General features: G+C 29.6%; 1 protein-coding gene across 1 annotated transcript in view; it reads left to right on the plus strand.

The window, feature by feature from the left end:
- The first annotated feature begins 2,752 nt into the window (after positions 1-2,752).
- LOC136968694 (PR domain zinc finger protein 15-like) overlaps positions 2,753-16,486 on the plus strand; it is a 43,112-nt gene continuing 29,378 nt past the window's right edge. Inside the window, exons 1-7 of the mRNA XM_067262702.1 lie at positions 2,753-2,811; positions 2,957-2,977; positions 3,065-3,118; positions 6,049-6,102; positions 7,389-7,636; positions 7,764-7,974; positions 15,468-15,634. Coding sequence (XP_067118803.1) covers positions 2,766-2,811; positions 2,957-2,977; positions 3,065-3,118; positions 6,049-6,102; positions 7,389-7,636; positions 7,764-7,974; positions 15,468-15,634 — 801 coding nt within the window. The 5' untranslated portion in view covers positions 2,753-2,765. The remainder of the gene's footprint in view (positions 2,812-2,956; positions 2,978-3,064; positions 3,119-6,048; positions 6,103-7,388; positions 7,637-7,763; positions 7,975-15,467; positions 15,635-16,486) is intronic.

Genomic DNA, 16,486 nt, shown 5'->3' on the forward strand with positions numbered 1-16,486 from the left:
ACAAATCTTTTAAGTAATGCTCCCCAGAGAAAATTTATAAATTTTCATATTTATTAAATAAATTAATAATGAAAACTGAATTAAAAAAATGTATAAAAACATCTTAGTATCTTTTAACTATATTATATCTGATTTTGAAATTTAATTAATTAGCAAATTAATTAGATGTTTTGATTAATGTTACCTATGGTGCCAAAATGGCGGCTAATCTCTGATTCCAGCAAACAGAAGAAAAGAAACAGTGGGGACACATGTTCTAACCTAACCTAACCTATTCTAATAAATTACCGTTATTATTACCAACCAAATTATTAGAATAGGTTAGAACCTGTGTCCCCACTGTTTCCTTTCTTCTGTTTGCTGGAATCAGAGACCAGCCACCATTTTGGCACCATAAGTAACATTAACCGATGTTTTATATTATTTTTTGGGCTTTTTAAAATATAACATTTAATAAATTTTCTTAAACCTTGATGATATTTTAAATCAAAGATTCGTTAACTAAAAATTTGTGATATAAAACAAACACAAATCGAATGTAGTGGGATATCACGGTTCAAAAAATCTAAAATCAACATGTTAAGTATATAACAATAACACAAACAAAATATTCTGGCAGATGTACAGACCTTGTAATCAAATCCAGTAGGCTAAAAGAGGCCCCATTTAGAGTTTTGTTCCTATTTTTCTTGATAAAAAGAAATTAATTTAACATTACCCGACAATTTACTAAATACGAAGTCATCCAAAATTGGGAATTTTTAAATTAGAGCGTTTCTTGAATCTAGTGCAAATTTGATTCTGATGTTGAAGAAGCATTTAAAGGTATAATAGAATAATAAAAATTAAAAAAGCATTTCAATTAATAAAACATGAAATATTTCACTTAAAACTGTGTTCCACGAAAAATAATGTTTTCGAGTTCAAAATCCGCAGCGTCATCTTTCGTTTGAAATAATCATTCATATTTTGTAAGAGTATTTTTGTGTAAGAATAATGACCCGCCATCTATCGCAAATACTTTGAATTATTTAAACGTATTTCGGAAAACCGTAAATAAAATATATTCTTAACAATAAATTTGCTTACATTCTTGAAAAATAACAATAAAACACAATTATCATAATTACGAAGCTAATTCGATGTTTAATCCCCAATTTAAAGATTCTTAATCTAAAAAAAAAATAGAGCCCCATTGGACTTCAATAAGCCCTAAGCCGCGAAAATCCTAGATCCGTCCCTGGTCATAACATCTTAAAATGGGCTCTTAAAATTTAGTATTTTATGTAAAAAACGTATAGAAAAAAATATTAATGAACATTTCTTTTGATAAGTGATGAAGAAACCAATTCAACTTGTATTAGTTAATTCATATATTCTAATGACTTTCGGAAAGGGACAAGGTCTAGGACCTAGATTCATAGTGATAGAGGATACTTTTTCCAAAATATGGAACATTAAGTTTTTTCAGTAAATAAAACTAATTTGCTAGCAAATACTGGTGTAATTTACATTGTAAATCAATGCAGACAGTATATTGTTTTACTTTATTTACATGCTCACCTTCAGAAAGCTTACATATTCTTAAAATATGTGCCATGAGAGTTATTTTGAGAATTCCTCCGGATACTTGACACAGACCCATGGGTGTCCGAGAAAATTTTCCAGGAGGTAAAGCTTGGAGACAATTAATTACATCAATAAATTCTTATTTAATTACTAAATTTTTTTGGTTTTTAAGACAAAAAATAAATTTTAAGACTAATAAAGCGTCCCATGTGTAAGGCTACATATTTCAATCACTTTTACGATTATAATTTGTAGAATTTTTTCTCTAGCACAAGGAGGGGCAAATGCCCTATTTGTCCCCTAATTGGGACGCCCATGCACAGACTTAAAATGTACATGTCCGGGAAAAAGAGGACATGTGGTCTGCCCGTTGAAGCCAACAGCCGCATGGCTTAGCAGTCAAAGTAGCAGCCAGCTGCTCTGGGGACCCGGAATCGATCCGCACGAATCGAAAAAGCCCCAGGAATTTTTCGGTTGGTGATCCGTTCAAGTATGTCAGGCCAAATTGAAGCAAATTCATATTGGGCTTGCTAAAAGAGGCCCTCTTAGTGCCCACAGGACAGAAAGAGTTTTGAAAACAGTCCAGTGTAAGCCGCAATTTTTTTTCTGGTTTTAACTGTATCACGCTCTTCTCAAGTCCTGATTATAATAAAAAGATTTTCAACGTAATAACTGATTAGATATCTTATTTAAATAACAATTCTCATTTATTAGCTTCTAGTTTCTTATAAACATTTTATTAAACTATTTTATTATGTTTCAAGTCTTCCATATAATAAGATATATATGCTACCATATAAACCTATTTATATAGGACAAATGGCCGAGCGGTCAATATGGCAGCCTACCGCTCTAGGGAGATGGGATCGAATCCGAATCGGTCGGAAAAAACTCCAGGAATTTTTCGGGGTTAGTCCGTCCGGATATGTCGGGCCCCATTATAGGTCTGGCCAAAATCATAATGGGGTTGCTAAAAGAGGCCTTCTTGGTGCCCACGGAGCGGAAAGTTAAAAAGAAAAAAAAATTATTTATATTGTTTAAAACTAGTCTGATAAAATTTTCAACTAAAAATTAATTTTAATTAAAATATAATATACAATTTTCCGATGAAATTTTAAAAACTATTATTATTATTTTTAAAAAAATATTCTGTCGACGCATGAGCAATTGTTTAATGAGATGTCGTTAATGGCGCCATGTTTACGGTATTCGTAAAAGATGTAGCGAATACAGAAAACGGAGGTAAATTAAATGTTTTTAAATATTATATCATATGCTATTACTATTAACTTTGATACGTTAATTTAATAAAATATTAACGTTTAAAAATATTTCAAAACATGCTTGTTAAAGCTATTAAATTAATTGATTTTGGGATGTAATTTAGAGATGAAAATGACGTGTACTGGTGAATATTCTGCCATTTATTGTTATTTAAAATCGTTATGGAAGGATTCAATATTTTACTGATGCTTTTTAAACGTTTTTAAAGCAGAAATTGAGATGAATAAGGTTGATTCACCTTCGAAGGAAGTTGCTGAACTGGAAGGTAGGATTTCCGTTCATTTCGTTTTGACTTCTCCTTTTAACTTTTGCCCGAAATAGATTATTTTTGGATTTTAAATTTTCAAAAAATAAATAAATAAATAAAAAGTTGACAAATAATTAGAAAAGAAATAGCTTTTTATATAGAAAATATATCGGAAAATTTCATAAATTTACTGATATGTTTTTTTCTTTTTTAAATTTGATTAATTATAAACATTTTTAAAAATATATATACCTTATAGGTTAATGTAACCCTTGGTGCCAAGATAGCAGATCGTCTCTGATTCCAGCAAGGAAACAGTGGGATGCACGTTCTAACCTAACCTAACTTAATAATTTGGTTGCTAATAATTATGGTCATTTATTAGAATAGGTTAGGTTAGGTTAGAACGTGCGTCTCACTGTTTCCTTGCTGGAATCAGAGACGAGCCGCCATCTTGGCACCAAGGGTTACATTAACCATCTTATAAAAGTAAATTTTTAAGAGAATATTTAATGTTTTCCAAATCCTGATTATGTACTGATTTATGATATGTATTAATTAAAGATGAAACTTGAATTGATTTAAAAGCTTATGTAGAGAGAAATTTTTATACTATTATGAAATTTATTTTAGTCTGATTGAAAATCATTTAATAAATAATAAGTGTATCAGTCTTACAGACTCGTACGGTGCTTAATTTGGAATCGGTAGTCGAGTCAAAACGTAGATTCATTTCTTTCGTCCGGACTAATTGGACTACCGAGTCTGAATCTATGAAATGCTCACATTTGCGCATAAGGTTGCACATGTACAGTACACTCATTACAAATTTGACTTATTTTTGGAAGTTTAGAAGGTAAGCACAAGACAAAATGTAATATTTTTGTAAGGCCATATAAACAGTACAGTATTGTGGTCAAAAGTAGTTAAACATACAATAAACAGCCCACTGTGTTTAACCCTGTAGTAGAATTTTATCATTCTCCTTAGGTGTAATGCACAGAACAGAACATTGTTAGTAGGGAAGGGGACTGGGAAAGAACCATTGACAAACTTTGAAAACAAAAATTTTTCTATGGGCAATCGAGTTTTTGGGGATCAAAGACAAATGATAGTCATTCTTTCCTGTACAGTCGACTACTGGTAGAAGTCTAATACTCAACCTGATGAGTTTTCTATACAAACCCAAGTTGACTAAGCATTTGCTTTTAATGATCAGTGGTTCAAGTTATGGTGGGTTCTGAAACCTGACGAAAGCTTATCAAGCAGTCCGAACATGTTTGTTTTTATTAAATTTAGTTCCTGGAAAAATGTCTTTCTTCATAAACATCATATTTAGAAGTCTGATGGAAATCACTGGATTTAATTTTAAGAATGGATGGCTAGCATGTTTTAAACAACATATGGATCTTTTCTAAGTAACCAAGCATGGTAAAATGACAGAAATTGATGGAAATGTCATCGCTGAAGTCCTTCAAAGACTGTCTACCATCGTTGAAGAATACAATCTGTAGGATGTGTCAAATACAGATTAAAGTATGCTGTTCTACTGTATGCAACCAGGATCAAAACACAGAATTCAAAGAAAGAATTACAGTTGCATTTTATGTCAGTTGTAATGGAAGTGACAAAAGAGAAGACATTATTATTGGGAGAAGTGAAAACATTGGTGTTTCAAAAACTTAATGCAGCACTTTATGTCAATTTTTGATTGAAATAAGAAAGATTGAATGACTGCTATATAGTTTGGAGAATGGCTCATACAATTTAATGTGCCTTTGAAGAGAAATAACAGAAAGGTGCTTTTGCTTTTTGATAATGCCATGTGCCGTGTGGAAGAGACCCTTAGCAATGTCAGGATCGAGTTTCTACTACCCAGCTGTACTGGAATGCTGCGGATACTAGATGCAGGCATTATAAAGTGATTCAAACACATTATCATTAACACCAAGTTAAACAGATCATTAAATGCATCAATGATGACTTATCTTTTGTGATTTCTCTTAAACATGTTCAAATGTGTGAGAGAGATCACTCTGCAAGCAATTGCCAAAGATAGATCCATACTGCATTAACAAAAAGACATATCATCTCCATTTCTCAAGTTATCACTGATCAGATAGATATTCATGTCTGATAAAAATTAGAACAGCTTAAAGGCTGTAGTTCTATTGACCATTTCATGACTGTGGAGGAATTCTTAACAGTTGATTACTCCATTACTCCATCCAAACATATAAGATGATGTTGACAGATGACAGCATGAAGATGACTCGTAATGTTGAAAATGACTCGTAATGTTGAAGATGACAATTCTTTAGTAGATGGGGCTGATGACAGCTATGAAAATGCCAAATTATTTGTTTGAATTTAATATTTTGCTTTAATTTAAAAGTATAATTAATTACTTAATTTTTTTATTTGAAATGCTAGTTATAATTTCATAATTATCTACATATATTATATCTAAATAATCTTTGTTAAAACTATTAATTTAATTTTACTGATGAATTTAAAAAGCAAGTTGTCAACATCAAAGAATAGAAATCTTTACTAACTAGCACCAATTTTTAATTTAATGAGTATTTTTGGGTCTTTTTAAAGACCTTTAAATAATATCAATAACATTTATCATTGAAAGGAATTACAATGGAATTTTATTATCCAAATCTAATTTAAAGGAAGCTTGATGTTTTTAATCAATATTATTATGGAAGAACCTGAAAAAGGTTTTTAAAAAGATTAAAAGTATTTATTAATTTAAAAATGAGTGCTGATTAGTAAAGATTTCTATTATTGTTATTGATGAATATTCTGTGACTTAACTTATTATTATTTTATTTTTTTAACTCCTTTCAACTTGAGCCAATAATAAGTATGCTATATTTAATATGTTATTTTATATTTATTGTATCATTTTATCAATTTTTTTAATATTTTTATAACAGAAACTGAAATGAATAAGGTTGATTCCAGTTCAAAGGAAGCTGCTGCACTAGAAGGTGAGATTTTCAATAATTTCATTTGACTTTATTGATCAGTTTAATTTAATTAAAACTGAAGTATCTTTTATAGATTATTTTTGTATTTAAAAGTTTGAAAAATATCCTTCTTTACATGTAAATAATGACCCCATATACAGGTATACCTCGAGTTACATCGTTCTCGATTATACGTCGTTTGTCAAAAAAGTATATGGAAAAATAAAAATTGAGTTTAAGTCATTTTATTCGACTTTACATCTGTCCACCACAAATATTGAAGTCGTAATATCACTAGAAAAGCGTTAAAAACACATAAAATTGTATTAAAATATGTACATTTATAGTAAATGTTAATATAATTATCATAAATCCTAGAGTACGTAACATGAAAACATCTGTGTTTCTGTGTTTTCGTCTTATTTAGCGGTCTTTAATTGCTCATTATTGGCATTTTCCACCATAGTTTCGACTTACGTCATAACTACACAAGTAAATTCGACTTACGTCGTCTCTCCTGGAACCAATTGCTGACATAAGGCGAGGTATACCTGTAATAGTAAAATGATAAAATCATAGTTTAAAATATAAGCATTCAAAATTTTTATTAAAATATAAATACTTTTAAACTCATTGGTTCGTTGTCAGCTACGAAAATAAATATATATTCGAAATACTGGATGAATCACCTTTAAAATTTAGCAAAACAGAAATTTAATTAACTTATGTAATGCATAATATTTGCAACTAATTGTATTTATGTTCCATTACATTTAAATAGTAGTTTGAATTTTTGTTTGTTCAAATTTTTCAAATAGCCTGATGAATAACCATTTAATATGCTCGAAAACATTAGTTAATTTAATTTCTGTTTTGATAAATTTTAAAGGTGTTTTGTGTATTAATTTACACAATTTCCTGCAAGAATTCATACCTTTTTAAGATTTATACAGTTGCCTTAAGTTTATATATAAAATTTAATAAATACAAGTATCCCTTGATTAACACAGTTAATTAATTAATTAATCCCTTGATCCTACCGCCTATGTCAAAATTGCATTAATCAAAATATGGTATCTATTTTAAGCTATTCTGTTTAGCTGTGTATATAAAAGGATTGCCACCATTAATTTCATGCATTAATCAAATTTCTCGTTAAGAAAGGGATACTTATAATTTGTAATGTATTCTAAATGTATATTTATAATTACATAAAAATTATATATACTGTACATATCTCTTTTATAGAAATTTTACAAATAGGATTATTATTATAATTTTAAAAATTGTTTTATAATTGTTTTAAGAATGTGATGTCTGTGGAGAGCAACACGATACATCATTATGTCCATTCTTAAAAGTTGTTAAGAAAGTTAAAAATGAAGATGTTCCTTCAAGAGCCAGATTGACATTACCACAAAACTTAGAAGTAAAAGAAGAAAATGGCCAAAAAATTGTTGTTACTAAAACAAATATTCCTTCAGGAACGCAGTTTGGACCCTTAGAAGCACCATTTTATGATAAATTGGATGTCGAGTCTAAATTTCCTCTAATGGTATTTTTATTTTTATTTATAGGAAGTATTTAGTTAATTTATTTATGTATTGTAATGAATTTTTAATAAAATAATAATCGAAAATTATTTTAAAAATAAGAATTAATTTTAAAACTTTTAAAAACAGATATTTTCAAAAGATGGTCATTTCAATATTCTTGATACAACTGATGAAAATAGATGCAATTGGATGTGTCTTTTATCAATTAAAGATGAAGAAGATAAAAATTTTATTGCCTACCAACTAAACAAAAGTATTTATTTTAGTACAACAAGGGACATAATTGCAGGAGAGGAATTGAAAGTAGGATATTCAGTTCCCTATGGGAAAAAAATAGGTAAGAACTGCTGCTGTCGTTGTTACTTCTTAAATAAAACAACAAATATATATCAAACATTTAAAAATGATATTTTTATTACATAGTTCCTCAATTCAGACACATTTTTTTTTTTTTTTTTTTTTTTTTTAAACTCATTCCTACTTGTCTAAAATAGAGATGTAAATCTTACTTTCCAACTGCAAACAAAAATAGATCCTTTTTGTGTGTACTGTCCTTGTAATCCAAAGAAATGATTCTTGGTAGATGACTTTACAGCAATGTTGCTGTAAGGTCGTCTACCAAGAATCATTTCTTTGGATTACAAGGACGGTACATACAGAATTTGAATATACAGCAACCATACTTACTACATTAAAAAATAGATCATTTGGTGCATTTTGTACCAACATTCTGCTCAATATTATATAAGTTTAAATGAGTTCTGCTGGTAACAGATATTTATTTTAAATTCCTTTTTAATGTATAAAATGGCTTTAAGATGACATTATGTTGCTTGCAATAATTTTTCTTTTAACATGTACAGTAGAGCATGGAAAGTTATAAAATATTATCTATTTCATGTCATTTTATATTGTTTTACTAACCTGTTACTTAAAAAGCTTTATTAAGTCAATTATTTTAAAATTTCTCTTTCATTAAAAAAAAAAAGATCTTAAAATTCGATTTCAAAATGTTGATGTGTCTCAGAATCAAAGAAATACGATATTTATTTTTTATAAATTTTTGTCAGGTTACTGAAAGTTAGTGAATTCAATAAACAATATTGAGTATTATTGCTTATATATTGCTTAACTACTAGTTATTTTTTTAACATTTTTTAAGCAAGAATAATTATAAGAAAGAAAAATTTAAGAAATTTATTAAATAAACGTTAAATCATTAGAACTCTATAATGAATTTAATAAAGAATTACAAAGTGCAACTTCTAGCAATCTACAGTAGAAGTTTCTTATTCGCACATTCTTTATTTGTGTGTTTCATATGTTCATGGTTTGTGTTTGAACCATATTTTGTATTCTTGAAATTAAAATTTATTTAATCATACTGAAATTAACAAAAATAATGAAGCAATGGAATAAAGAGGTATTTAAATGTTCTCTACTATAATCAATGTTGTTGGGCTGCAATTTGAAAAAATTGTAGACCTATAAATTCCACTGTCGTTTGTCCATTCGTCTGTCCTTAAACTTGAGAATGGAATTAGATAAATGAAAGTCAAAACCAGATATGGAAAGCTTAGAGACAGGAGTCCTCGATTAACTATATATAAACTTCTGATTATAACTAGAAGTCACATTATTTCGTATAAAAAATTTTCCTTTGAAAGAAGTTAGATAGATGACCAGCACGACTCTATTGCTAATGGGAAAGTATGATGTACAGAGGCAAGACACTATTAATTTTAGGTGGAGAGCATATATTTTAAATTAAATAAATTTAAAACATGATTAAAAATCGCAGCCTGGCATCGTGATGATGCCACAATAAGGAATTGCTTTTTGATTGTTAGACTGTGGATATTATCTGCTTATGTTATTTTAGCATGTACGCTTACTGGATAGTGAACGTTGTATTTTATTTTAGTATGCATTATGAATATCAGTGTTATATTTTAAGACAGATTTTAGTTTTTATCCTTACATATTAACAGTAACATCTAAACAAAAAAGACTACTGGCAAAATATCAAGAAGACCAAAGAAATTGAGGTCTTTAAAGATAAAATTGAAGCACTAGATTGTTTACAAGAAGGAAATTCAGCAGCTATGATTGTTCATGATTTAACCAGAAATGATTCTACCACAAGGTACAGTACATTATAAAATGATTAGAAATTTGACAGCAAAATTTCTTTATTTGAAAAACATGTTTTTATTTTAACTGTATTTGTGGTTTTCACATTCTCAGAAATTTTACAGAATATAATCTCTGTGAATATGAAGCTTCTACTGTATAGTTTTATTTCCAAAAAAAATAAAGTTTCAAGAAAATATTTGCTGCAAAAGTTTATAAATCTGACATAATAAAATTACCAAATAATAATTTTATTAAAATGTTTTGGAGATTAGAATTGAGTAGTTATTTAATTACTATTTGAGAATTTGGATTACAGGTAGAGGTATACCTCGCCTTACGTCGGTAATTGGTTCTAGGAGAGGCGACGTAAGTCGAATTTACTTGTCACTAGGCTAAACCACAAATTACCATTCCCAGTTCTGTATTTTATTTATAAATGCATTTTTAATAATATTTTAAGTTAAGTTAAGTTAAGTTATGTTTATTGATTTAAATTAATTCTTACAATGGAGGAACAAATTAGTTACATAATGTTATTAAATATACATAAAAAATAAATTATCACAAGAATTCTAAAGATTTAGAGAAGAAGGAGAAAATCTTAAATAAAGTAATTTTTGACATGTCGTCATTTTTCAAATGATTATACTTGAAATCTTCTCCTAGTACTAAACATTTTAGTTGGTTTACCACTTGACAAGATCCAAACAAATGTATTAAAAGATTCTCTTCCTCTTTACTATTGCAATAACTACAAAACTTCTCTCTTGATATATTTATCCGATAGCCCTTTAACATAATCCGAAATCTATTAAGTCTAAGTTGCATAATGAGGCTTTTCGTGGAAAAATTAGTTTCACAGTTTAAGTAGTTTTTTGTACACCAACCCTGGCGCATTTCGAACAAGTTAACTCGTTTAGCTGAAGTAGACGATATATCCTGATTCCACAGTTGGTCTGACTTAGTTTGAATTATATCATTTAAGTGAGTTCTCAACAATGAAGCTGATCGTGTTGAAAACAAAAAGGAGTAGCCCAAGCTATCAAAAATATTCTTAACTGAAGCAGGCCAACTTTTCTTATCAGGTTTGACTGCTGTTAGCAAAACATTATAAGTAATTTGGCGCAAGTCATATGAGGGTAACTCCATAACTTTTGACCAAAACAGAAGAATAGTCTTGACAAATTTCAATTCCAATGGAGGTCTTCCCAATTCAAGACGAACTGCAGAGCTTGAAGCTGAACGCTCTATTTTAAAAAGTCTCTTAAAATATTTCATCTGTACTTTTTCTAGTTTAGACAGAAACTCCAGTCCCCAGACCGGGAATAAATAAGTCATCTTAGAACCAATAAAGGCGTCAAAAAGTTTAAAGATACTATTTATAGAACTTAGCTTCATTCGTTTTTGTAGAGTAAGCATATAGCCTGTCTTATTCTGTATGTCTTTGGCTATTAAATCGAAATGATGATTATACGCACCCGACGAAGAAAAATGTATTCCTAGATACTTAAAATATGGCACAAAACTGATTTCAGTATTGTTCACAAATATCTTATCAGATTTAAGTAGTCTGCCTCCGTTGCGAAAAACCATTCCCTTCGTTTTTTGTAAGTTAACTGTAAGATCATTTCTTTTAGCATAATTAACTAGCAGAGAAAGCTTTCGTTGCAAACCCGTTTTTGAATCTGCTAGCAGAACTACATCATCAGCATACATTAAGCAATGCAGATCAACAGATTCTCCAAGAGCAAATTCCGAAGTTTCAGAGGTAGAAAACAGTTGTGGTAAATCGTTAATAAATAATATAAACAACAGGGGGCTTAAAGGTTCCCCCTGAGGCAACCCACTACCGGAAATGACACCTTTAGTATTTGCCAGAGTGCCTCTCACATGATATCTTGTGTTACAAAATAAATTTTTTAGTAGCTTAATGAACGGAGTTGAAACTCCTAATAAATGTAACTTTTTCCATAAAATATTTAAATTGATTCTATCGAAAGCCTTTTCCAAATCCACAAATATCGAATAGATTTTACGTCTTTTTCTTGACAAAACATACTGTATTAAACCATTAAGTATAAAGACGTTGTACATAGTCCCTCTTCCTTTAACGAATGCTCCTTGAAACTGGGAGATAACATTAAATTCTGTTATCCATTGATTCAACCGATCTGCCAAAATTCCGGTAAACAACTTTCTAAAGGTATTTAACAACGCTATTGGACGATAGTTTTGAGGATTTAGTTTGTCTCCTTTCTTGTAAATCATTTGCAACAACACATTTTTCCAATGCTCGGGAAATTTTGATGTTTCCTTAATCTTGTTAAAAAGTTTAAGTAATTCTAAATATATTTCATCAGGTAGGTGCATAATAAATTCATTTTTTATACCATCCATACCAGGGGCTGATTTTCTTTTTAGTTTGCAAATTGAAGTTTTTAACTCAGAGAGTGAAATTGGATCGTCTAAAATAGGAGAGAAATTATCATGGTCAAAATCAAGAATTGAATCAGAACTTGGGTGACAAAAGTTATATTCTAAAAAACGTTCCCAGTCGTGAAGAGGAATTTGATTATCGGATTTCTTTCTCCTGTTAAATCTATTAACAATAGACCAAAACTGTACAGAAGATCGCGCAGACTGCAACTGTCTACTAATATTTGACCAAAAGTTCTTCTTTTTAGTCTTACATAAAGAACGAAAGATTGCTCTAGAATCACAGTATTTTATTAGATCTTCATTACTACGGGACATTCGAAACCTCCTCAGCGTCTTGTTCTTCATTTTCTTCGCTGTTCTACAGTCTCTGTCAAACCAAACTGAAGACGGTAATTTTGTCGTTCCCAGGTATGTTATCATTCTACATTGTTCAGCTGATGACTTGATCAAATCCAGAATAGCAGAATAACTGTCCTCTATTCCATCACTTAAGACAATACTTACATATCTGGCCAAAACTGTTTCAGAATATAAACTGGATTTGTCTTCTTTCCAGATTAGTCCTTTTTTCTTGTCAATCAAGTTAGATTTTCTATCCTCGTCAGTATCTATCAGGATTTCAGAAATGACCAAATGATGGTCAGACATATAATCTTCAGAAATAAAAAAATTATTCAATTTCTCTACCAGACTCTCGCTCAGGATCACTAAATCAATTACTGAAGCACCCAGTTTGGAAGTGTAAGTAAAGTCTGCTGGTGATTCAGAAGGATATCGACCATTTATTATGTATAAATTATAAGTTTTCACTAGTTCAATAAGTAAGTTTCCTCTTTTATTGCAAATTTTATCATTTGATAGTCGGATGTTTGAAATCGCATCCCCATGATAAATAGTGTCCATACTCAAGCCAATTCGTGCATTAAAATCACCCATCAGCAGAAGATCATAATCTGAAGTATAATCAGAAATCAAATCCTCCAATTTTGCAATTAAAGTTTCAAAGATAGGAATATGAAGATATGCTAATATAACCATCATTTCTCGTAGCCCTTTATTTTTCTTCCGGTTAAATTTCACTCTAACAACCATTATATGTTGCCATGACAGCAGCAAGTTTACTTCCCCCAGGTCTTCATTTATACCTAGAAGCAACCCGCCGGAAGGTCTACCTCTTCCTAAACTTTTAGTAGCCATTACCTCAAAAACTTTTAATCTACAGTTAAGGCTTTTAAATCTCGAACACAGTGGAGCTGTAGACCAAGTCTCGGTTAATCCCAAAATATCAGTTTCAGAAATATGTTTAACAAAACCACTATCACTTAGATTAGTCAGGAGGGTACCCTGAGAATTCCATGTTGAAACTTTCAATCCAACTGTACACTTGCTCGGATCGGAGAATGAAGATTTTGAGAATTTGCCATTCGATTTTCCACTAAAAAATCAAGTTTCAATAATTCTCCTCTATCTAGGTCGTAAGTATATCTTTCATCGCCAACCTGCAAAACATCAGCCATCAGTCGAACTCTCCTGCCTTGCAGCTTATAATCGTGTAGAAAAGGCAGAAGCTTTTTCCGTCTTAGTCTTGAACGCCAACATAAATCATCAAATATTTGTATATTCTTCAATGCATCATGTGCCTTTATCTTTCTAACGTTACCAAAAATTAATTTCTTGTCTGCAAATGACTGCAATTCCACCAATACAGTATCTGATCGGTTAAATTTCACTATCTTAACTGTTGGAATTGACTTTGATTCACCTATCAATTTAGAAAACAGGTTTTGCACTTTCCTATTCAAATCGGAACTGTCATCTGTTAAACCTTTAATCAAAATATTTTTCTTTCTCATTTCATTCGACACCTTGTCTATAGAATGCAAGATCAAACTGTTTTTTCGCTGCATGTCATCTTTAAGTTTGAAAATTTCCTCTAATTTAACCTCCAACTGAGTTAATCGTTGGTCGTGTTCATTATGCAAATTAACCAACCAGTCAATCCTCGTAACAACTTCATTTAGAGTCGAAAAAAGCTTATCAAATCGGTCGTCCAAATATGAAATAATCTCCCTAGGAATGGACTTACTTGAATCTATCTTTGAAGAGAAAAAATCCTCCAGTTTCGCCGACTTCAAGGAAGGTTTGCTCGGAGAATGACGTCGCTTTACAGTAGATATCGGTGACTGGATCTGTGAATGCGGCGGAGTACGATCAACCGGACCAGGATTTAATTCAATACCACTTAATATTAACAGCAACTCAAACACCATTATCCAAAATTCGATATTTTCCATAATTTTAAAATTCCAAGTAAGCTCACAAAAAAGTTCACCAACACTCTTTGCAACAAGCAGTGCCCCCCACATTTTTAATAATATATGTTTAATAAGAATCTATTTTAAGCTTACAAACAAATAAATTTTAGTTTTTAATACAGTACAGAAAAAAGTAATCTAAATTTACAAATACATGTACTGTATTGTACATAAGTACAGTACATATTTGTAAATGTACATGTTTACAATTTGGTGATATTTACAGTACATTGTGGACTCTTATTTGTGAATGTGGTTTCTCTAAGACATTATAAAATAAGATGATTTTTTAAGGTTAAATAACAAATACAGTTATTAAAATTATTTTGCAATAGTAGAAAATAAAGTAATTTATGTTAAATTTACCAATATCGAGTGGCGCTGACAACAATGCCAAACAATAGATATTGAAACTACCATGGAAAACGCCAATAATGAGCACTTAAAGACCGGTAAATAAGATGACAACACAGAAACACAGATGTTTTCGTGTTTCCTTCTCTAGGATTTATGATGATTATATTAACGTTTACTGTAAATGTACATATTTTAATATGATTTTATGTGCTTTTAACGCTTTTCTAGTGATATTACGACTTCAATATTTGTGGCACACTGATGTAAAGTCGAATAAAATGACTTAAACTTGATTTTTATTTTTCCATATACTTTTTTGTAAATTTTCTAATTATTAAGTTATCAACTCATGACAATAAGGCACAAATGTAAATGTTTATTCTAATTTTATTAATTAATTAATTCTTTTTAACATTATTAAATTTAATTCTGTATATTTAGAAATAAAACAAAAGTTGTTTTTAAATATTGGTAATTTCTTAAATCAATGATAATGATTTAACTGATATTAACATATATATTTTTTATAATAATTTAAATTTTATAATTGTAATATTATACAAAATATATATTTATTTTCCAGCATTATTGGAAACAAAAAAACCATTAGAAAATAGCAATAAACAATCAAATGATCAAGATAAAAATAGCAGTGAAAATGTAAGTGCGCCTGTTAAAAGAAAACGTGGAAGGCCGCGTAAAATTATGCCATCACCTCAATTAGATAACAAATCTGTCAAGAAGCCTGAGGTATGTAATTGTGATTTATCATTACATAATACAAAAGTTTGATAGGAGTATATTAAATTATTACAGTGAAACCTCATTAATACAAAGTTGAATGAACTTAAAAATTAATGAATGGCACTTTATATTAACAGTGTTTGTATTAAGCAAATTTTATAAAATTTGATGGTCATACCATCAGATGTCAAAATTCAAATATTTTCCCAATTATTTCACTGTTTTATCTTGTTTGGGTATGTTTAAAAATAAATAAACTTATGTGTTACTCTAAAGATATACTTTAATGAGATAACTTAAAGAAAGAAATCACTGTAATTATTGTAATTTTTCTTTTTATATTGTCTACTTGGACTTTGTTTATAAATAGGACTTACCATACTGGGGTAGTTTCTGATTAGCAAAGGCAAGACAAAAGGTAAAACAAAATATCTTTATTTTTACGATATTTTGTAATTAGAAATCCTCTCTTTGCTAATCAGAAACAACACAAGTATAGTAAGTCCTATTTATAAACAAAGTCCAAGTAGACAATGTTTTCTTTTTTCTTTTTATATTAAGGACACAGAAGTAAAAAGAATTACTTTAGAAATGTGCTTATGGATGCATATTTTTATAGTGAAAAACAATTTTAACATTGGTTAGAGTTGATGGAACTATGATTAAAGCTACTGGATATAACATGCTGACCTAGCTGCTAAATTGAATTTATTATCCGGATATACATGAAGCTTTACAAATTTAAAAGTAACTTATTTGCTTAAATTTCAATGAAAACAGTTTATTTTTAATTTTAAAATTTCAAAATAATTACAGTATTTAATATTGTAATTCAGTTGCTCAAATTTCCCATTATTA

Source organism: Centruroides vittatus, unplaced genomic scaffold, assembly GCF_030686945.1.
Source record: "Centruroides vittatus isolate TY-2023 unplaced genomic scaffold, ASM3068694v2 contig_1506, whole genome shotgun sequence".
NCBI lineage: Eukaryota > Metazoa > Arthropoda > Arachnida > Scorpiones > Buthidae > Centruroides > Centruroides vittatus.